The sequence below is a fragment of the Limulus polyphemus genome, unplaced genomic scaffold (assembly GCF_000517525.1).
Source record: "Limulus polyphemus unplaced genomic scaffold, Limulus_polyphemus-2.1.2 Scaffold3770, whole genome shotgun sequence".
NCBI classification, from domain to species: Eukaryota; Metazoa; Arthropoda; class Merostomata; order Xiphosura; family Limulidae; genus Limulus; species Limulus polyphemus.
This window is the reverse complement of record NW_013669380.1, coordinates 86,658-110,011: the sequence shown is the minus strand read 5'-3', so window position 1 is coordinate 110,011 and position 23,354 is coordinate 86,658. Positions and strand designations below refer to the sequence as shown.

The 23,354-nt window shown below is 35.0% G+C and overlaps 1 protein-coding gene across 1 annotated transcript in view; it reads right to left on the bottom strand.

Moving 5' to 3' along the window:
• Positions 1 to 14,229: 14,229 nt before the first annotated feature.
• The window catches only part of LOC106470011 (D-2-hydroxyglutarate dehydrogenase, mitochondrial-like), a 37,937-nt gene continuing 28,812 nt past the window's right edge, over positions 14,230 to 23,354 (bottom strand). Inside the window, exon 8 of the mRNA XM_013930531.2 lies at positions 14,230 to 17,674. Within this exon, the coding sequence (XP_013785985.1) occupies positions 17,231 to 17,674 (444 nt within the window). The 3' untranslated portion in view covers positions 14,230 to 17,230. The remainder of the gene's footprint in view (positions 17,675 to 23,354) is intronic.

The window sequence follows — 23,354 nt, the reverse complement described above, 5'->3', positions numbered from 1 at the left end:
ATAGCTGGTGAGTAAATAAGTAAATGTACCTACACAGGTGGTGAGTAAATAAGTAAATGTACCTACACAGGTGGTGAGTAGATAAGTAAATGTGACTACACAGCTGGTGAGTAGATACGTAAATGTACCTACACAGCTGGTGAGTAGATACGTAAATACACCTACACAGCTGGTGAGTAAATAAGTAAATGTACCTATACAGGTGTTGAGAAGGAATGAAAACAAACTCAATAGGGGTTATTAGTTTAAGCCAGGGAGATTTTCTATAATAAAGTAGCTCTTTTTAATCAGAAGTTCTAAGTCTGTGTGGCCTGTAGGTGTTGTTATTTAAATAGGAAAGAGCTAACTGTTCTGACGCTTTAAATATAAAAAAAACCTCTAATAACGAGCCAGGCCTTGATTAGCATTCATATCAAAATTGTAAGAAGAGTGGTTGACACTTTTTTTTTAGAATATTTTTAAATCTGAAAACCAGGAGTTTAACCGTGTTTTTACCTGGCAATTAACCCCATAATAACAGAAACGGTTATTTGTGCTAGTAGTTACAGATACTAATATTAATTAACACCATACTAACAGAAATGGTTGTTTGTGCTAGTAGTTACTGATAATAGTATTAATTAACACCACACTAACAGAAATGGCTGTTTGTCCTAGTAGTTACTGATACTAGTATTAATTAACACCATACTAACAGAAATGGTTGTTTGTGCTAGTAGTTACTGATAATAGTATTAATTAACACCATACTAACAGAAACGGCTGTTTGTGCTAGTAGTTACTGATAATAGTATTAATTAACACCATATTAACAGAAACGGCTGTTTGTGCTAGTAGTTACTGATAATAGTATTAATTAACACCATACTAACAGAAATGGTTGTTTGTGCTAGTAGTTACTGATATTAGTATTAATTAACACCATACTAACAGAAACGGCTGTTTGTGCTAGTAGTTACTGATACTAGTATTAATTAACACCATACTAACAGAAACGGCTGTTTGTGCTAGTAGTTAGTGATACTAGTATTAATTAACACAATAAAGTGTTCATACTATAGAGAATATAAGCATATCGTAAACGTTATATCAGTATATGTATAGTTCTCATCTTCTTGTCAAAAGTCCACTTAGGCCAGTTCAATTACTTTAGAATCTCAGTTGACGAGCCTGAACTATTTTTTCTTATACTATCTGGTGTGATTCACTTACGATTGTAATCTTCTTTCTTCTGAAAATCCTATGTTTCTTTCGTCAAAGTGCACTCAGGCTGATTCAATTACTTTAGAATTTCGCTTTGACGGAATAAACTTATTTTTTCTTATTTCCTTTTTCACTGTTAGTTTCACTCTAATATATACGTATATTAAACGTTAGGCCTATGTCAGTCGTTAGGCCTATCACTTTTACGTTACTTAACTTCACACCAACTATATTCTCTTTGCTTTTATCTGTCTAATTACTGTCTGTTTGCTACTTCCCGCTCGTCTCACCCTATTTATATCTTTAGTAATAGTCGTCTGGCCACTTTCTATATTCTGGACACCAATCAGTTATTAACAAAACCTTCTACAATTGTCTGCTTTTAACTCTTATTATAACAGAACGTAAAAATAATAAAATATTCACTCGCAAATATAAATTAATCACTGTTATTTAAACCAAACAGTCTTGTATATGATGACAGTATTCATATCTCATTGTATTGCATGGGAAAAGTTTTCGGATTGTGGTGATATAAACTGTAATGTTTTTATGTATTAAAAGTGCTACTCTTTATTGAAAAATTAAGCATTTTTCAAGAACTCCATTTTTAGTACTATATTTACAAATTACACCAATAAAGATACAATCAAACCCTCACGTACAGTTCTAGTGAAAGTCTTGTTGTAAGGAGTGTTTTTATTTAAACTTGTGTTCTGTGATAAAGAAATAGTTGTTGCACGTACAGTAGTTATTTTTCTAATTGTCTGAATCTGGAATACTCAAAGTGTGAAATATTTTTATGGATATTTATTTGTGATACGATTCAATAGATGGCGCCACATTGTATTTATTATTTTGGTCACATACATAGATACACACACGTGTAGGTTTTCTTTTGAAGTTATTTGAATTTCGTACTAAAACACTGTCCATGTTCACTGGACTGTTCACTTTCCATCATTGTCTTGTACTCCTGCTATCCCCCACCCTCTCTCTCTCTCTCTCACACACACACACACACACACACATGGAGTGAGATACAAATTACTGGATACGCACGGATTTCAAACTCTTAGTAAAATGGATGCTGATTAACTTACACATAATTATAGAAATTATAAAGAAACGTAGCTTAAAGATAATGGTGCGTGTGTGTGTATACATATATATATTGTTACGACAGCGGAAGTCACGTGACACTGGAAGAATGCGCGCTGGAGTTTCTAGAAGGATCATGACTGTTCCTGGCAACTCTAGTATTTTCTAGGCGCCCTCTATTTTAATATATAAGCCCGGTAAATAAAGCGGGGATCATAATTGCAGATAGGGAGATATAAAGACAGATAATTGAGTCAAGTGAGAGGTAGTGACCGTAAGTAAAATGCGTGAATCGTTTTGAATTATAGCGTATGTTTAAGTTTAAGTGACCGTAGAAATTCTGTGTGTTGCAAAGTTGTATTGAGAAAGAATAAACTAGTTTTATTTAAGAAAGGACTTGTATCGCTGAAGTTCCCCGGGAAGAATTTATACCGGAAATTAACAAATGACCAGAGACGTAACAATATATGAAGCATGTCACGTGCCCCACAGAAAAGGTTCAATTATATTATTTATTATAACTCACGTGACAAAAACGGAATAGATTGTTATATTTTCAAGGTATATAGGAAATATAAACCTGTGCTTTGGGAAGGGCAGAAAAATTCTGAAAATAAAATATCGATAAATACGTTATTTCTTCATAGCTTCACAGAAAAGAAAGTTTTTATTAAAGTTGTTATTATAAAATGACAAAACATCAATTCTACAATACTGTGTGTTACAAATTGTTGAAATAAAGCTGGAATTGTTATTTTTACTTGAATTTTGAAAATTGATAAGCAGGTGTGCACTCGGCGCCTGAAAGGTGCTCAAGGTCGTGATAGGGTAAATAGCATAGCTTTATGACCTCGTAGTTATGTTATGGCGGTATGTACGTCATTCCTTAAATGTAAATTGCACCAGAGAACTTTAACGTTGTCTCTCTACGTGGCATTATTGTCAAAATAATTACAAAATAGCAACATCTGAACAGTTTGAGCACAGATTTTCAAACAATTGACCTTGGTTTTAACCCTTTAATCATTTTGGAAAAAAAAACGGTTAAAAACATTATTTGAATTTCTTACTTAAATAGATCTATATTGAACAGAAAAATGTTTTGGGATAAATATTTAGGTAAGTTATCCAAAAATGAGATTTTTAATACAAGGATTATGGCTCAAGGTGCAAGATTTATGGAATACATAAAACTAAAGACAAAATATGTTTGAGACCAGGATATTTCGTGTTAAACATCTATAGGCGGCAACATGTTGAGAAACTGGTTCACCAGGTTTATCAATATTTTAGATTTCATGAAATCCTTTATATATACAAGGTCATCAAGGATATTATATTTTGTAGAAAGACTTCACGAAGCCCGATTCTTTTGTTTACCCTTGTAAGATTATATTGTATTTGATGTATTTTGTTTGTGTATTTTATACGCAGGTCTGAGTATAAACATCGAGGTTGAAAGATGCAGTCTAATAAAACATTCAAACGAAAAGTGAACAATTCGATTAATGTAGAAATGTTATTATTAATCTAAAATATATGATAATATATCCAAGTCTGTGTTGTTTTTAACAACATAGCGCATTTAATTTTTAATGTATATTTTTGTCTTAAAGCATTAAAGGAAGTATATGATTTATGACGGCTAAGATTAAGTCTGTATAGGACATTGTAATCTACAGGTAACGAACCAATCTTTGTTTCTTGCTACACACGTAAATCAATAGTTGTATGTCCTTACTCCCACGTAACTATCTAAATAAATGGTTTATGTTGGTTCATCAATTGAACATTCTGAGCATAACAAACAATTGGCCACACCCGGTTCACTGATAATTTAGAGATTACCGTGAAAGTAAATTCGTTCTGTTTTTATTCTTCTTTATTCGATACAGTATCTACGAGACAGGACTAAGGTAAATACTACAGCTAACTCCACTTTAAAAATTATATTCCACGGTACTATTAACATTCAGTACTGTGCCACTTATTTAAGATGGCGGTATCCATTGTGGTTGTGATGGGTTCTACCAGAAGAAACTGGTTCAAGTATAAACTTATTAAGGTAGTAAACTTTTCTCTTGAAGTATACAGGCATTTATTTAATGGTCCTAATATATCCATGATATGTTTAGAATATTACTAGGACGATAACAAGTAAAAAACTGAAACATTTTATTGAAGGGAACATGTTAAATTAGAATATTAGCAGTACGAAAATTTTAAAATCTTAAGTATGAAATTAAGATCTTCAGTGTCAAATATTATTCAAACTGTAGCATTTCAATCGTAATGAAAAAGTTATATTAAAGTTAAAACTTACAGTAAACCCGGAAGAACACAAGTTCAGATTTAGTATTATATTGCTATTGGCCTGCTGGTTTACTGTTGGTATGGGCTAAGCCTGACACACACACAAATCACTTAGCAACAACATCAACAAATAGACGTTTTCAAATGATAAACGCGCTCAGATTTCTCAGATCTAAAAATTGTCCCGCCGCTTATTTAGGGAAAATATATAATCAATGTTGTAAGTAATAAATATATTAAAGAGAAAAGAATTATTTTTACCCAATTAGTGCTCTACAGATACCTTTCTGACGAGCGATTTTATTTGGCGAAATTCTTGTTTGCAAGTCGTTTCTCGTAAAATTCTCTGTAGTTTTTCATTGTTGCTCCCACCTTGAGTTATTTTAAATGAATGCTTCACGATTGAAAATTGAACATCGGTTGTGAACAGCACCTACCATCTACATTTATCTGTTTCTTTATTTTCACTGGTGTAAAATAACACGCAATTGTTACATCATGTCGTCTGCTGCAGCCTGCCTTATAGCCAATTTTCTTATTTAGTTAAAACAGTTTCTAGCTGTTGATTTACGGTTTCCATAGGCTCAAAGTACTGAATGGAAAGATAAAAAAGTTACAGATTAGAGACAAAATAAAAACTGGGGCATTTGGCGTCCTCAAAGGATCTATAGTGACAACGAGACAACATTCGAAAATCTGGGACTATCCCGGATAAACAGAGAAGTCTGATAATCCAACGGTTAAGTTTAATACAAAATGTCATAACGCAGTTCTTATAATACCGTTGTGAGTCCGTATGCTATTTCTGTGATAATTTGTAACTTTGTTTAACTTTTAAAAACGACGAAATCTGTAAAGTCAAAAGTCACCAGGTCTTGTTGAGGTTACTGCTAGAACTCTCCAGAACCACAGTGAACGGCCACCAGGTATTGTATGGATTACTACTAGAACCCACTACAAACACAGTGATCAGTCACCAGGTCTTGTTGAGGTTACTGCTAGAACTCACCACCTGTGGGTGCATATGGGTCAGTTCTTTTTGTTGTTTTTAGCTAAGCTCATCTGGAGTGCATAAGAGTAATTTTTGTTGTTGTTATGCTGGATCATTTGCGAAGCCTCAATATTATTTTCAGAATATGAAACTCTTGAAAACTTTCAAGAAAGTGGAACTGCATGAAGCATAGATGGTGAAGAAAATAATAATTCTTTTTATGATGATAACATCAACCATATGGAGGTAAGTGCAAGTTTTATAAATACCAATTTAAAGTTAGTAAGAAAACGTAAGTCACTTAGCCCATCTAGATAGCAACAAGTTTTTCACATTTTTATGTCTGTCCAAGAAAAATTTGAATAAACACCACTTTATTTGGCCTACCATTCAACAAGGTTCATAAGGAAACTGTTCTGTTACAGAATAAGTCGGGATTTGAACCTACGTTATTACCTTAAGCATTCTGTGTTTGAATAAAGTTAGTTCTTGTTCTTCTAAAGAAAGAAACAGGTCAAATCTTCAAGCTTCTTTTCCTACCTCAAATTATATAATCCAGGTATTGTTCTGAAGACCTGTCTTTTTTTCTCTATCAAACTCTTCATAGAATGAGGCCAGATATAGCTTCCCCAGTTTCGGTTTTGTAAAATGACCTCCTAGTTATTTTCTATAAAGTGATTCCACACTGAAATCTGCTCTTTCACCACAAATCTGTAAGAGGTTTAGTGTTTTTTCAACAAATTTAAATCATTTTCTTTTTCTACAACACTCCTGGTTTTTCTCTAGCAACGTTTCTAGTCTATTCCATCATGAATAGAATTTTTCAAATGTTTAGCCCATATGTTAAGAATATCAAGAAACTTTTGAATTAAGGAAACATTCTCTCTCTACAAAATTAATTATTCCCAACATCTTAATATTAACAGTGAGTTTGTAAGTAGTGCTGCCTAAGCAGTTGTTCAAATTGATATAAATTATGAACAATAAAGGTCACAACTTTTAGGCCTATTCTCTATTGTAATATGCAATCATGTCAGTTTGTATAGTATCTCTTTTCCACAACTCCCATACAAATTTTACTTACCAGTTAATCTCTTATAAATAACCTTATTAAAGGCTTTTCAACATCTTCATTAGAGGAGGAAGGGAATTTAAACAGAAAGAAAAACACTTTTCTAAAATCATGTTTAGTATAATTATGAAATGCCAACTTTCTAGGCTGTTACCCTTGAAACAGATTCAAAAGTTTGAATATGATAAAAATACAGACAAATAGGTCTATGATTTCCTTGCTTTCAAAAACTAGAATCATGTTATCAATCTGGCGGTTCACTGTGGTTCTGGTGAGTTCTAGCAGTAACCTCAACAAGGCCTAGTGGCTATTCACTGAGGTTTTGGTGGGTTCTAGAAGTAACTTCAACAAGGCCTGGTGACTGTTCACTGTGGTTCTGGTGGGTTCTAGCAGTAATCCCAACAAGACCTGGTGACTGATCACTGTGTTTGTAGTGGGTTCTAGTAGTAACCCATACAATACCTGGTGGCCGTTCACTGTGGTTCTGATTTTCAGATCAGACTCTTTCATTTCTAGGGGTATCCTTCGGATGCTTTCGGGGGTACTTCTGTCATTCCTTCGCACTGGTCCCACCTTTTAATCAATCTTGGAAGCTAGCTAATATTGTGAGTGAAGACGGGAGTACCGTATCGGAAATTATAATTTTCCTATACTGAAAATGTATTTCCGATATGTACTTCCCTCTTCTCACGCTACCGACCCTTCCTCCCCACTTTCCTCCAGTGCTTATCTCTTCTGACAAACTTCGAAGTGATAGTTCAGTAGAGGCGTATAAAGGGAGTCACGTGAGTATGTCACGCTCCTAATGGTGGTGAAGTGACGCATGATGATTTGCATGAGACATATGTTGGAATCACTTGATTCAGATAGGGGGAGCAGAAGATTTGTGGCATGTGCAAAGAAAACTTTTCGCATATAGAGGGCATCACTGGACAAGATTAGCTAATCTTATGAGCGGAGGGAAGTACCTATCAGAAATGCATTTTCAGTATTGGAAAATTATAACCTTTGTTGTATTTAGTTAAGCTAAACTGTATGTACCTTTGAGTCAGTTTGTTTTGTTGTTTTAAGTTAAGCTCTTGTTGTGTCATGTTCCGGGTGCCTTCAATCTTGCAGCGGATTGTCTTTTCCACTCTGACCAAATTTATCTGATGGAGTGGTCTTTAGATCCCTCGTATTCAAGTGGCTTTGCAATATGTGGGGTTTTCCACACGTATATGCATTTGCCACTGCCCTAAATCACAGATTATCCCTGAACCTCATCCTCAGGCTTTGGAGGTCGATGCCTTCAGCCAGGATTGGTCCTACAAATTCCTTTATGTTTATCCTCCTATCCAATTACTTCTTTGGGTGGACTCTCATCCATACCACTCCATGATTACACCAACTGCAACTTTCCCTCCAATACTCCTTCCCTTTTCTCCCTCCCTTCTTTGTCAACCTCAGTCACTGGTTCTACATCCCACCATTTACTTTCTTTGTGTTCACACCTGGTTTTTGTCTGGTCCTTGGCGAGGAGATCAGGTTTCTCCCATTGAGTAGCTTTCCTTTTGGCTCGTTTCATATGTCCTTCTTCAATGGAGGTGTATCAGCACAAATGGAAAGTGTTCCACAGATAGTCTGTTACTCGGGGATTCCCACTGCTGACTGACCTACTGTGGCTGAGTTTCTCACATGGCTTATTGACTGGGGGTCTTTGATCTTGGGTTATCGGGCTGTCTTATCCAATACCTTTCGTTTTTCTCGGTACCGTCGAGTTTTTGCTTCCACTGCCCTTACCATGCTAATGCATTCCATCCAGATTCATTGACCCTCAACAGACGGCCCAGTCTTCCAGACTGGGATATTAATGTGGTCCTCCATTCTGTCACTTTACATTCGTTTGAACCTATTTCCTTGTGTTTCATGTTTCACCTCTCCCTTAAAACGTATTTCCTTCTCCTCTTAGCTTGTGGACATCGAAGGACTGATTTGTTCACCATTGACGTTTCATATACACTTCACCACCACACCTATCTTCTCCTTTATCCAGATCATTCCTTCCTCCCAAAGATCTCGGTAGCTAGAGAGGGTAACTCCTCATTTTTGACCATTTCTCTTTCTTCTATTTCTCATCTCTACCCTCGTCCCAATCCAGATAGACGTCTATGCCTGATCCGTACCGTTCGATGCTATATTGGCTGCAAGGCTTTCTTCTGTGGTACCTGTTCCCGACTCTTTATTTCTTTGTAGTCTTCCTCTGTTCGTGATCTATCCCCTTCTACCCTCACCAATTGGGTTCGACGTTAGATTCAATTGGCTTATTCCTCCTTGTCTTCTTCCCACCAGAATTTGTTCAGTGTCTTCTCATCAGATTCGACACTTCACCTACAATCGGGCATGTAGACTACACTTAATACGTTTATCTCTCATTACTTACACTATATCACGGTTTCTTCTTCGTCGGGTTTTCGGCTTCCACCTGTAGCCATTTTTCAAGCTTTGGTGCAACTTTGACTGGGTAAGTCTATACTCGTACCTTCCTTTCCTTTCAGGAGCCCTTGCTTTCTTTATTCTTTATAGGGATCCCACTCTGTGACGAATAACGCCAACATCAGTTTTCACACATTGATTATACTCCTTCTGTGTTGTGGGTCACAGCGGAGGTAAGGAGAATTGTTTTGGTTTTGTACTTTTTGCTATCCCTCGTGTATCTTATTCTGAGGATGTTATTGCTTTTTGAATGGTTCTGGTCGGTTTTGCTGTTGAGGGAGTTTATTTATATTTAATAGACATCCTTTCGATACCAGATGTCAGGTCCCTGGATCGATATATCAAAGCAAAAATGTGTCATGTTCTGGAGTCGGAGTGGTTCTAGATTCATTCTGTTCTCTTGAGCTGAAGGTAAATATGGTATGATCCTCATCCTACCCCTGCATAGATGTTGTTTCCCAGTGCCGTGGATTTTGTATGTAGTTGACTTACCGAGTATGTATGATCGGTTTCGCCTTAGTCACTCTAGACCTAGGGGCACATCCATTGATTTACCCACTTTCATACTCTGTGGGATTTAGTTCCATATATATTTCAGAGTTAGGATAACTATTCTGCCTCAGTTTTCTCTCATTTGGATGTGCTCCTCTCTTTTTCCACCCTTATTTACTACATACTTCACAGATGGGCGAAGAGTATACCAAGGCAGAAGTGGTGTGATTCCCCTCATCAGATTTTATGTGGTGCATGTGGGCCCAATATAGAAAATCCAATATATGAAAACAGAGAGATCTTGACTGGGTGCCCCTTGGTAACTGATATGTGCTACCACTGTAGAATTGTCGAAATGAATCATCACCAGACAATGTCTGGCGAGAGGAAGGAAGTGATTCAAAGCCCAATGGACTGCTCATCAACAGACAAACGACCCAAAACTTCTTGGTGATTGAAGGGGTGCATCCATGGACAGATGTAAATCTGGACAAGGAGGAGGAAGTGGAAGTCTGCCGACGTATGGGCCTTGTCCAACAGGATATGACAAAGGGTAACAGGAGCTGCCAAGGGATCCCGAGCAAAATTCCATTAATCGTGAAGAAGATTTGTTCAACTGCACTGTTTTACCATGGAGTCATTTCTCACCCTACAGTGGGCACTTTCTCCGTGTTAATGAATGACCAAGATGGACGCCGCCAATGCTTATCTATACATCCCGTTTCAACACAGTCTCGTCTGTCTCTTCCATTCATCTATCACAAGGTGGTTTACCAGTTTCTTACCCTACCCCTTGGACTTTCTTCCGCCCCTTATATTTATTGTTGGGTGATCAGAGCTTTTGCTCATCATGTTCATGCTCTGGAGATGCTATTCCACCCAATATCTTATCCATGTAGGTGTCCTTTTCGAAACTCATTTCAGTTGGGCCCAACTTTCTCCTCTACGACTTTGTTCCATGGAATTGTTAGTTTGCCACGCCCTTTTAGCTCCATCACTTTCTGTTCGCGAGGTTCTATGGCTTATGGGGATGTGATCTACAATTACGTCACTGGTCCCTCTCGGTCATGCACATATGCAATACCTTCAGTGGTTTGTCTAGATTTACATATGGCCCCATTTTTGCGGCGTTATGTATTTGACACGATCCATGAGTCTGAAATCACGAGTTGCATCAGTGCAACAACAGTCTACACTTTCTAATCTTGTTGCTAGGTTGTCTCAGTCTGAGCCCGATATGGCACCTGTTACAGTTTCCCGTTCTTCTCCTTCCCAGCCCTTACCTGTTTCTCCTTCTCGTCGTTTTTTTTCAATGACGCACTTCACATTGCCAACATTATCGGTGAACCAGTGAGAGCTCGACTTGCCGTTTTTCTTCATCAATGGCATCCTTTCGTCGAGGATCATTGGGATCTTCAAGTTTTATCGGAAGGATTAGTGATCCCGTTTGTTTACCCTCTTCCCATGTCTCTTATACCAGTTTCCTTCTCGCAACATTGGGACCTAATGACCGACCAGCGCCTGTCAGAGGTGGTTCATTACCTACTATCTCAGCAGGCCATCGAACTTGTTCTACATACTTCTCCAGATTTTTATTCCAGGCTCTTTGTTGTTCCCAAGAAAATTGAGGGCTGGATTTGTCCTGCCTCAATCGAGTTAAGGTCGCATCACGATCTAGAAGGTCCCAACAACAGAGAAACCAAGTATGCAAAGCTAGAGCCGAAGACGACAAACGAGCCAATATGAAGGAAAGAAGGGAGAGGATGTCACCAGAAAACCCCTTTGGATTTCGGTGGAGAGCCTCAGAGAGGAGATGGATAGTAGCGAGATACCGTCGTGAGAGCAAGACGAAGGCGGAAAAATTGGGCATATATCAGACTTACAGGAGGTTCGGGGACTGCCCCCAAAAAGGTAAAATAGAACCTAACAATTGTTAGGCTAAAAAGGTCAGTCTGCTTGATGACATGCAAGAGCAAACTGATCCGAAGACCATGGTGTCGAGGCATGCTAATCCTGTAACTTAATTGTAAGGCACGTTGGTCAGCATGTACCCCAATATCTGGTTCGTAGGAAATAAAGGCAAGGGATAAAACATCACATACCTGAGAAACTACAAAACAGACTGGCCCTGAAGCACCCACAAGTAAGCTTAACTAAAAACAACATAACATACTGACCCATATACACCCACAGGTGAGCTAAACTAAAATAACAAAAGAAACTGACCCATATGCACCAACAAGAGACTTAACTAAAGACCACAAAAGAAACTGACCCATAAGCACCCCAGATGAGCTTAAGTAAAAATAACAAAACTGATCCATATGCACCCACAGGTGAGCTTAACTAAAAACAACAAAACAAACTGACCCAGAAGCACCCACAAATCAAACTATTTTGATTAGTAGAAGTTGGTATTGACATCTAAACCTGATAAAGACTTCCCCAAAACACAGCAATAAATAATAATTATTGAAGATCTAGTTTTAATCTTGAATTTTATTTGTACATTTAAACACAAAGCCAATACCAACAGCACAACTTCAAACTATCAAGATTTATTAATTAGCTTCTTACAGTACATGAAATTAATGTTAAAAGAAACTGTATACTATGGCATACAGAAATAAAACCAGAGCCATTATTAATAATGAAATAAAGCAGTTGTTAGTACTGAATAGTTGAACATCAAAATTAAGAAGACAGTATTGTTGAGTTCTAAAGAACAAGGTTGAATCCCGTAAAACTGAATGAAAATGCTGTATTAAACTCATCATTCTTCAGAATACATATTAAAACTTTAATAAAATCAGATGTAGGGTTAATAGTAACACTGAAGAAATACTGGAATAACTCACGTAGTTTGGAAACTAATAATGTGGGTCCTGTTTATGTAAAAGTAGAAACAAAATTAGTTGAATAAGAAACTACTGGATTACAGCTTGATTTCTTTTGTTCCTGTGGTGATGAATCTTTTCATAAATAACAACCACAGTGTTTTTGTTGTTCCACCATCTTTAGTTTTTATGGCTACATTTTTTTTTCTTGAATGAGATCATTACTGCATCTTTTTTACCTCCACTTTTAGAAAGCTTGGATACCAAAGGTGTCTAATTGCCAGATTATCATCTTCAAACAGGTGAAAATAACGTTAAAGGTTCACAAACAAAAGAGAGGGTGGTAATAACTGGATCCTTTTCCAATACCGTGCGATGATGTGATAAAATGGATTGTTAGGAAGACTTTTGTCATTATTATTTTTAAATAAAAAAAAATGCAAGTTATAACATCAACTTGCCACAATAACATAAATGTCACTATTTCATCTTGTTTTTATCTACCAAGTTGATCCAAAGAAAAATTTGTTAAATACAGTTTGTATTCTCATTAGTTCATGAGCTCAACTTCAAACTCTTAAAATGATCAAAGTAAAGAAACCAAGTATAAGTGTAAGGAAGGCACGTTTATAAGGCACTTCACTTAATGATCCACTAATTAGATTTATAGAGAAGTAGGCTTAGTGTAATTAGCAAAATTTTCGAATCTTACAAGGTATACATTTTTTTACATCCAATATTATATTCAATTCCATTTAAGCGTTCTCGAATAAGTACTAACAATAGCTTATTCCACTTTTGGAAATGTTCGTGCGAATCACATGACTGAAATACCAGCGAAATACTGTGCAGTAATTTATAACTTAAAATTTGGGTAAATTATTAATGCTACTTAAACTTATTTAACAGTGCACAATTATTTTCTGCTCTCTTAGAATATAATCAACTTTTAAATATTTTTGTATGTATGTGATATAGTATAGTCGCTTTACCTGTTATCCACGCATCATTTTCCGCCATAATTTTTCCAAGTCAAATACTCCACAACCAAAATCTAATTTAACGCGAATAATTCAGCGCCCTCTATCCCACTAAAGATTTATGAAGGTTTGAAAGTGCCTAATTAACTTCTGAATGAAGCCTCGTTAAAGCGGAACATGCGGGCGAAACCACAAGAGAACGAGCGTAAACTTTCGTCTTCCCATGTCGTGTCGATAAAACTGTAAAATTATCTTAGTTGTCGCATACAGAGTATGATAGCCGTTTCCTGCTTATATTTGAAATTAAACCTGTTCTTCTTTCTATAAACTGAATAGATTCGTCAATATCAATTTTGTAAACAATGATACCGGAAATCGACACAGGATGTTATGATTACACAAAATCTAAGATTCTTTAGTTTTTATTGGCGATCTGTTACAGAGGGCAGTTGACGCTTTTTTTTTTGTTTAGCGATCAGAGATAGGCGGAATATAACAACTGAATTATTCAAAGGCTCGAGATTCCGAGAAATTGCGAACGTGATAACCACAATGCAATTGGAACGCAGCAATAAAACTGAAATTTTAACTATTAAATTTAACTTGTACAAGTTAGGGCTAACGATGGTGTGGAACTGTAATATACATTTCGTGCAAGTATCTTAATGTATGTAAATTTAGTTTTAACAATTAGAATATAGTCTAGCACAGCACACAAATAAGGTTTTCTCGTTTAAAATATATGTCACCTTTACCTTACTATCCATGAAAACTTATAACAATTGATAACTTTTAATACTTGTGAAAACAAATACAGCACATACACATCGAAAAGGTTAATCAAGGTTACGTGGCATGAGCCCCACTCCCAATTCGAACCAAGGACCGTAACTTTATGTATAATTACCATAGAGGCATCGACCACCGAGATACATATTGAGAAACATGTAAATTACTCAATGTCTTCAACATTCTGACACATAATAAACCCAAACACTGTCAAACGAAGGAGAGGTGGCGTTATACACTAAATAATCAATACACAGAATCGTCTGTTTATCTCTATATATCTTACGTTTTATTGAATCTTTGTCCTGCTCAATTCTGTGTATTTCTAAAACATGAAATTATTTTTTTCAAATTTTCCTTAAACGATACTCCAAACTATTTTCTCGTGGTTCAGAAATGAATGGTTTCATTACATAATCAATCAAAGTACAAATAATACAGTAAAAATCAATAACAAAAACTGGCACCTCTTATTTTATTCCCTTTCCACCATTCCAGAGATGCTAAATATCATGTGTGGGTGCACGTTTGCATTCCTTCATTTTTATTAATTATTGTAATACTTATATTTTACGCACCTTTCCCTATATCGTTTAGTATAACCGTCTTTTGGGCTTGCTTAATCATAAATACTAGCTCTCACCTCGCTAGAATTAATAATTACATTATTTTCATAGTGGCACAAAATGATTGACACTGAGTAGGTCTTTGCCACGGTAACCATTTGTAAATTAGACTGTTATTCTAATTAACCACGTTGTTCATTTGTTTCGTTAACAGCCAACAATCTCAAACTATTTTATTTTACATTGAAAACAAATACTTCATGTTGAAGTATTCATTACTCGTTAATTTTCGACCATCAAACTTCAAATATACAAATAACTTGCAAATCAGTGCACGTACAAGCCCAACGAAACAGGGAATTCTTCAGACATGACAATTCATCATACATCAATTATCTCTCAATGAATTAATGATGCTCTTATATAATATTATAATTATTTATTTTACAATAGCTATGGTAACTATGATAAACTTGGCAAAATGAAAAGAGCCAAATATTAAAACATAAAATTTAAATAATAAAAACGTCTTTGTTCAATGGTGGTGCCCTGAACAACATCGTGTACAGCACATGGACTGAATAACCAGTTCGGGCTTCAAATATTAGGCATACCAGTCCCTAATTTAGAACTGATGAGCAGAAGGAAGTCAACCATCAGCAGTACCCACCGCCTACCTTTAATGAAATAGCGGAATTGACTGTTACCAGAGCTGTAACTAGCACCGAGTTTGAGTCAGACTGATTTCACAGACATAACCTTAAATACAAATACTTCTATAATAAAACAGTCCTGAACATGTTATTAAAACCTTGCCATATTCCCTGTAGATACACATAGTAAAGTTGGAATTATAGTTAATATTCCTTCTACAATACGAGGGTCAGTCCGACCCGTACACATTCGGTAAACAATTAAACTCACAACACTAAGAAGCTCTAACAGATTTCAAGCAACATATAAGCAGCAAAGATTTTTTAAAACTAATTTAGAGGTAGTTAAAATGGAGATTACGACCTTAAGGATGTTGATTGCAAGGTTTTTGTTGAAGACTTACTAGATGGAATACCGGAAGTAACACCATAAGCATTATTCCTGAGCATCCTAGGGGAATACTGGAAGTAACACCATGCATACATTGATCCAGAGAAGGTAAATAGAAAGACAAAGATTAAAAATAAAGCAGCAAACCATGTTTTAAAAGATCAAATATGAGACTTTCTCGTTTTTGGTAGATCAATAGACAGTGGGATGGTGTCTGAGGATTGAAGAATTCCTAGGTATTCTAATTTTTAAAGGGGTGATGGAAATTATAGGCCATATTGTCTTACTTCTACAGAGGAAAAAAATTCTAGTCTGGTAAAAGAACATTTACAAAATAATTTAGTAAAATGTATTTTAATGAACGAAAGTCCAACATGAATTTGCTAAAAGGAAATGTTGTCTTACTAATCTGTTACTTTTTTAGAATGTTACTTGTCATGTGGACGAAGTAAAGTACACAAATTTCATGCAGTTATGTTTTCAAAATGCTTTTAATAAAGTTCCACACAAAATATTGGCTAAGGACACTACATAGGAAGGGGTTGGGATACGACTGGTTAATTGGATTGTAAATTGGCTGAATAGGAGAAAGCAATATATTATTATTATCCAGTCAGTTTGGACCACTGTTACTAGTAGAGGGTCAGTCCTTGGGCCTTTCCCGTTTTATTTACATTGATGAGACTGATAGTCAAGTTTGCTGAAGACATTGTACTCCCGTGTATTGGAGATGTTAAAAAAAGACAGGCTAGGCTCCAATTAAGACAATTTGAGTTTTCTAACGTGGCTTATGGAATGAGTTTATAAGAAGAATATACGATTTCTTGAAAAAATAAAGGAAGGATTTAAATATTCACTTTCCTCTGGAGTGGGTGGACAAGGACATCTTTGAAGGACCGAATGTTATCCATTAATTATGTCAAAATCCCACGTTCTGGAACGCCTGGCTTGTGTATCATGAACTATTTATTATTCTGTGAAGGAAAATTTGTCGCCATCTTGGATACTCGAAATAATTGTCACTAGATGCAACTTTATGCGCATTACCTTGTGAATAGCTTCTAAAAATATATGTTTGTTTTTTTTAAAAAGTTACAAATCATAAATCAAAAAAGGATAAAAGTTACCCGTAATTCCTTCTTTCTCAAATAACCCGATATCTATATAGAATTGTATTAACAAAGATAGAAGTTGGACAGTTCTATCACGAGGATGAAATTACGACTGTATTTAGTAAATCAAGCATTCAGTTATATTGTTAAACAATAACGTGAGATTCTAAAAATATTAATAACTTCATAAATGTTTCTAACAAGATCCGAACTTTCTTTAATTTGGAAATGTACGTTTGTTTACGTGAAGGTTTTTTTTTAGAACTCACTGAAGCTGTTTACTTCGTAAGGGAAGACTTTGTACGGATTCAAAATGCACTTAGGATCAATTAAAGCTTTCAAGTCTTTCATCAGTTTTATGGAATTCGGAGATTTGGCGAGCGATAAGTACGGACAACGTTTTATCCCCATTCCGTGCTCGGCGCTGATGCTGCCGCCGTTCTTCGTTGTCCAGTCGTAAACGAAGGGTTCAATCAGCTTTATAACCTCCGGGTCGTAGTCTTGAGTCGTGATGTTAAGATGCAAGTTTCCGTCTCCCACGTGTCCGTATCCTGCACAACGTTTCACTTTGCTCCCTAATCTGTCCTTCATAACAGGTACAATATGATAATAGGCTTTCGACGGAAGGGAGAGATCGTAAGAGTAGACGTAACCGTCGTGAAGCAGAGCTTCGGCTGCACGTTCCCTCACGTCCCATAATTCCTAGAAGAAACCAGACACAAAATGCTAACGTCTAGGAATAAAATTTAGTTTTGTCTATACAATAATTCAGACTTTTTAAATGGCAATATTTCGAAGAAATGTATAATAGACTTATTTAAATTTTAATAATTACATACTACATCGCAAGTTTATTTCGTAAAAATAATAATGGATGCTTTTTTTTATATCAAAAATGCTGAAAATTGTCTGTCAGAAATAATAAAAATAAATAATAATATAAATAATAAAATAAAAATAATAATAAAAAACAACTACAAATATGTTTGAAAATAGAAATATAAATCAAACATATCATAAGAAAGAATATGATACAAACACCATTCTTTTCAAGATATTAGGCGTTAAAAACCACCAGACTTGATGTCTTATAAACAGCGTTAGAAATTGTTTGTTTTTGAATTTCGCGCAAAGCTACACGAGGGCTATCTGCGCTAGCCATCCCTAATTTAGCAGTGTAAGACAAGAGGGAAGTCATCACCACCCACCGCCAACTCTTGGGCTACTCTTTTACCAACGAATAGTGGGATTGACCGGCTGAAAGGGGATTCGAACCCGCGACCCTCAGATTACGAGTCGAGTGCCCTAACCACCTGGCCATGCCGGGCCATGTTAGAAATAAAACTGTTGGTCTGATGAGTTAAGTGGAACTGTATTTTGTATACAGAATTCTACTAAACGCCCATCTTTAACCGAAACAAAGAAGCACAGATTTTACTGGTACTCTCACATATAAAAAGTCAATAACTCTGTAACAAACATTAAGAGCAAACTACAAACCATCTTCAGCAAATATTGCTGGAAATATTATTAAACACGGTAAGAATCGATACGATTTGGGGCTAAGTCAGTGTCAGTAAAAGTCTCGGAACGTTCACAGGCATGTTCCGAACCAATAAAAAGATAACGGTAATGCTTTGTTTTTATACTCTAAGCAACAAATGCAAGGACGCCCGCAGAAAAAACAATTAGGGGGTCAACACCCCTGCAATTACAAATACCTTATGATTTTTCCGATTTTTCGTTCTATACTCTATATATTCGCATCTTAGTTCAGACCTTGTATTTAGGATGCAGATGTCTATATATATATATATATAAACGTATCGTTTGTTTGTTTATAGTTAAGCACAAAGCTAAACAATGGGGTATCTGCTCTGCCCACCACGGGTATGGAAACCCCGTTTCTAGCATTGTAAGTCCGCAGACATGCCGTTGTGCCACTGGGAGGCATATAAACGTAAATATTATCGAAAATTAAGTTACTATTAACATCACAAGGTAGGACTAAGTTAAAAATATCAAGATCAAACCTATAATAAAATACAACATATTTATAATTCAAAACAAACCTCAAACAAATTTAACCCTGCATAACCAAAATAAATTAATTCATCAGGGCACACACGGGCTATAATGTGGGAAATATAAAATGTGTCCTGGCCTTTGGAGATAACTAAAGAAGCAGGATACATTGTCTGTCTATCTTAACCTCGGTTTGACAAGATTCCCATGTAAAATATAAAAAAGCAAGATGTGAGCACTCAAGCCCACGAAATCCCAAGTCTACATCACCCTTCGCTGTCTGCGAACAGTTGTGGAAAGGTGGCTGCTCTCAGAAGAAGATATAAGAAAAATTAAAAGACCCTACTATTGGAACGTTGTAGGTTTGAGCACCCATGAAAAGGTCCTACCATTGGAACATTATGGGTTTGAGCACCCATGAAAAGGTCCTACCACTGGGACATTGTAGGTTTGAGCACCCATGAAAAGGTCCTACCATTAGGACATTGTAGGTTTGAGCACCCATGAAAAGGTCCTACCATTAGGACATTGTAGGTTTGAGCACCTATGAAAAGGTCCTACCATTGGGACATTGTAGGTTTGAGCACCCATGAAAAGGTCCTACCATTGGGACATTGTAGGTTTGAGCACCCATGAAAAGGTCCTACCATTAGGACATTGTAGGTTTGAGCACCTACATCTGGTCTTCTTATTTTATTTTACTCTTTTATTCCTTACACATGAAGCTTGACAAACGATGGTTGAGATCTTTTTTTGAAAGACAGTGCATCAACACGTTTATGTCAGTCCTATTTCCACAGTCACTTCCAAGGGCCAGGACACATTATTATATTTTTACAATGGATTGTTTTGAATTATATATATGTTGTATTTTATCACAGGTTTGGTCTTGCTGTTTTTAAAGCAGTCCTTCCTTTTAATGTAAATATTAATTTAACTATTTTACTGAATTTATGAAAATTTCTAATAGATATAACGTTTTTTAAGTAAAAAATACAATCAAACAATTACAACAGAAATATGTAACTGTTCCCACAGATAAAGGTAATTGTAATTTCAGGTTTATTTGTCAAAAGTTTTATGCACAACTTATGATTAATGAAATTAATAGTATATAAACATTTAAAGTGGTTAATCAATCTATGGGTACAGTAATTGATAATTTGATTACAGCTTGTAAAAACTTCATTCTAAATCAAATCCTTTTTCAGATTTACCTTTCCCGTATACAATACTTAAACTGAACAATCTTCTATAAAACCTAGATTTATTTCCAGCTCAGTGAAAACAATTACTTAACAACCAGCCATTTTATTAAATGAATTACCTAATATTTTATTGGATAGAATTAAAATTAAAAATAGTGGTAATAATAAACATATTTTGAAATATTTAAATAATTGTGAGCAAGTTAAAACTATTCAAACATTTTATTTCACAACCTCATATATAACAAATATTTTGTAAAACTTAATATCAATTATGAATTTGTTGCTAGATTAATATTCTAATCCTTTTGTATTGCTTGAAGAAATAATTTTACCTCCAAAAACATAAAGAACAAGTATTTAAACAAGTAAAAGGAGTTAACTATTCTACTTGCATTGTAAATCTATATCTTTACTTTTATGACAATAAGATTATTGAAAGTTGTATAAATCTGAATGTTTTTGCTTTTAACTTATAGATTGATTGACGATTTAATTAGTATTAATAATCCTGAAATAAATAATTTCATCAACAATATTTACTCAGTAGAATTAGAAATTGTTAATATGTCAATTTCTTCATTAGAAGCACATTATTTAGATCTGGAAATTAAAATATTTAATAATGATATTAATTTAAATATTCTTATAAAAGAAACTATTTTATTTTCCAATATATGGCCTACCCTCTCCTAACAGTAATGTTCCATATTCTTCTATTATAAGTTCACAAACATTCTGTAAAATTTGTAACAGATTACAATATTTTACTGCTAATGTTGAAATATCAATTAAAAAATTTAATCTTTAATGGATTTAAAAAACAAACATTAGATAACTTTATTAAAATATTTTTGTAATAAACATAAAAATATCTGACACAAATATCAATAAATAGGAATTAAATATATTATGCTTGAAATTGTTTATTAACTATTTTTTACTAAATTCATTTAAACAAAACACCTTGGCACTATTTTCATATGAGTATTAACATGCACGGATATATAAGAGCTTATAAAAGATAGAAAATAATCTGGAAATTAGTAATTACATTAGACTTTTAGGGGTCGACTATAGATGTCATAATAGTTCAGATAACTTTATATGGGTTTTGTTTCAGTATAAATTTTTTTTTTCTGTTGTACTACTAATATTAGCTGATTGATTTGAGCTCTTCCTTCCATATTGAGGGCTGGAATGCCAATTTCAGGAAATGTTTTTCTTTCTCAACACCCCCAATATTAGGACCTTTTGATATATTTTTGTATTTCTTTTCTTCTTAGAGCAGCCATCTTCCCACATCTGTCTGCAGGCAGTGAAGGGTGAGATAGATGTGGGATGTAGTAGCTTGAGCACCCATATCTTGCTCCTATATTTTATTTCATTCTTTATATGCGAGACTTGGCAAACAGAAGTTAAGACTGATAGATGGTGTATCCCTACAGCTATGTGGATCCTACTTCCAAAGGCTAGGACAAGTTTTATACCTCCCACGTTATGGCCTATACCTTGTGACATATTTACTTTGATTATGAAGTATTACATTTTCATCAAGCTTGTTTTGAATTCTAAATATATGTACCACACACACACGTACATTGCAATATATTTTCAGTCATGTGAAATTAATGAATCTTCATTGAATATACATATTTCAATCCTGCTTGTATACTAACACATTAACTCCTCAGAAAATGTTTCCTGTATGAAACAGTCTAGAATACCACACTGAACCACACAATTTGTCCTCTATTGTGTTCTGTTGACAGTTATTATTTGTTTAATAACTGAATATTGTGCAGCAATGTATAAATGGCATGATGAGAATAGGCTAGTGTGTCAAACATGTAATTTACACTGTGGCTAAATAAACACATACAAATTAAAGACTGATTGTGTGTCAGTATACACTTTTCTATATTGGCCTGTCTCATACTTCGTGGCTGTATTAAACATAATAGTAATTCATAAACTTTATTGACATTTAATGACTTAAGGCTGACACAACTGATGGAATTATGGAAAAAAAATTAATGACAAAATCAACAATAAAATGAAATAACATTAATTTAATACTTGTTTTATAAAGCATATCCTACGTTTATTTGTCTTCATAAACTATGTAGGCCTATATACGACAATTTGCAAATCCAATATGGCATTAACTTCGATGTTTATTTATAAGTGATATAACTACATTTTGACAATATTAATGTTACTAGTAATTTTACTGCAAAAAAAGATAACCCTATGAGAATTGAAATAGGCCTACACACAATCTGTATGCCTTTGCTTAATTCTGAAGTTAGGTTTAAGTGGCATTATTTTCATATTAATTAACAATAATGAAGATAATTAAAATTAGGGCTACATCAAGACACACGGTAGTGTGTCGTGCAGCCAAGACAGCCTGCTGCAGGATACACTGTGTGTTATTAACAGGGGTGATAGTTTAGTGATTTCCCACCGCCTGTATCTCGGACTGTGGTAATCCAAACTATCACACATTTTCAGTGGATGTGCTCTACTGGACTCTTTCTTCACATACCAGATTTCAAGGTAATCCATTAAGAAATACCTGAGATATAACATCTACAATTTTGTTTTTCTTCTTTTTTTTTTCTTCGCACCAAAAGTATGGAAACTTTATTTGATAAAAAAAGATACTTAATTGTTATGGATTTTTTCAACTTTGGTACACTGATATATCTTTACAACCTACAATAATGAGTCTCATTCGATGTAAATATAAACCACATGTGCAAAGATTTTCAACAAAAACCACTCAATTTTGATCAAAATTTTTGCGCATGGCTGCGCAAAAAGTCATGTGAGGTATCGGTCTAAAATACAGCTTCACCTAAGAGTAAAAGTGGACCGTTCTTAGTTTTTGTCCCTCGAGCTGATTTAGAGCAGCAAAACTATAAGGTGAAAGGACGTGCAGATACATAAGTATTGGTTAGGCCAAGCAAGCTAGATTAGCAGTTTCTAGCTCAAGTTTTCAAAAGAATCATATGGGTGGACAGTTATTATTGATTACTCATTGCCAACTTTTTGACACAGATTTACTAAATTTTATCTAATCATCCTAATTAAAGAGTGTTTAGCATCACGTGATATTAGCTTAAGCAATTAGCATAAATAAT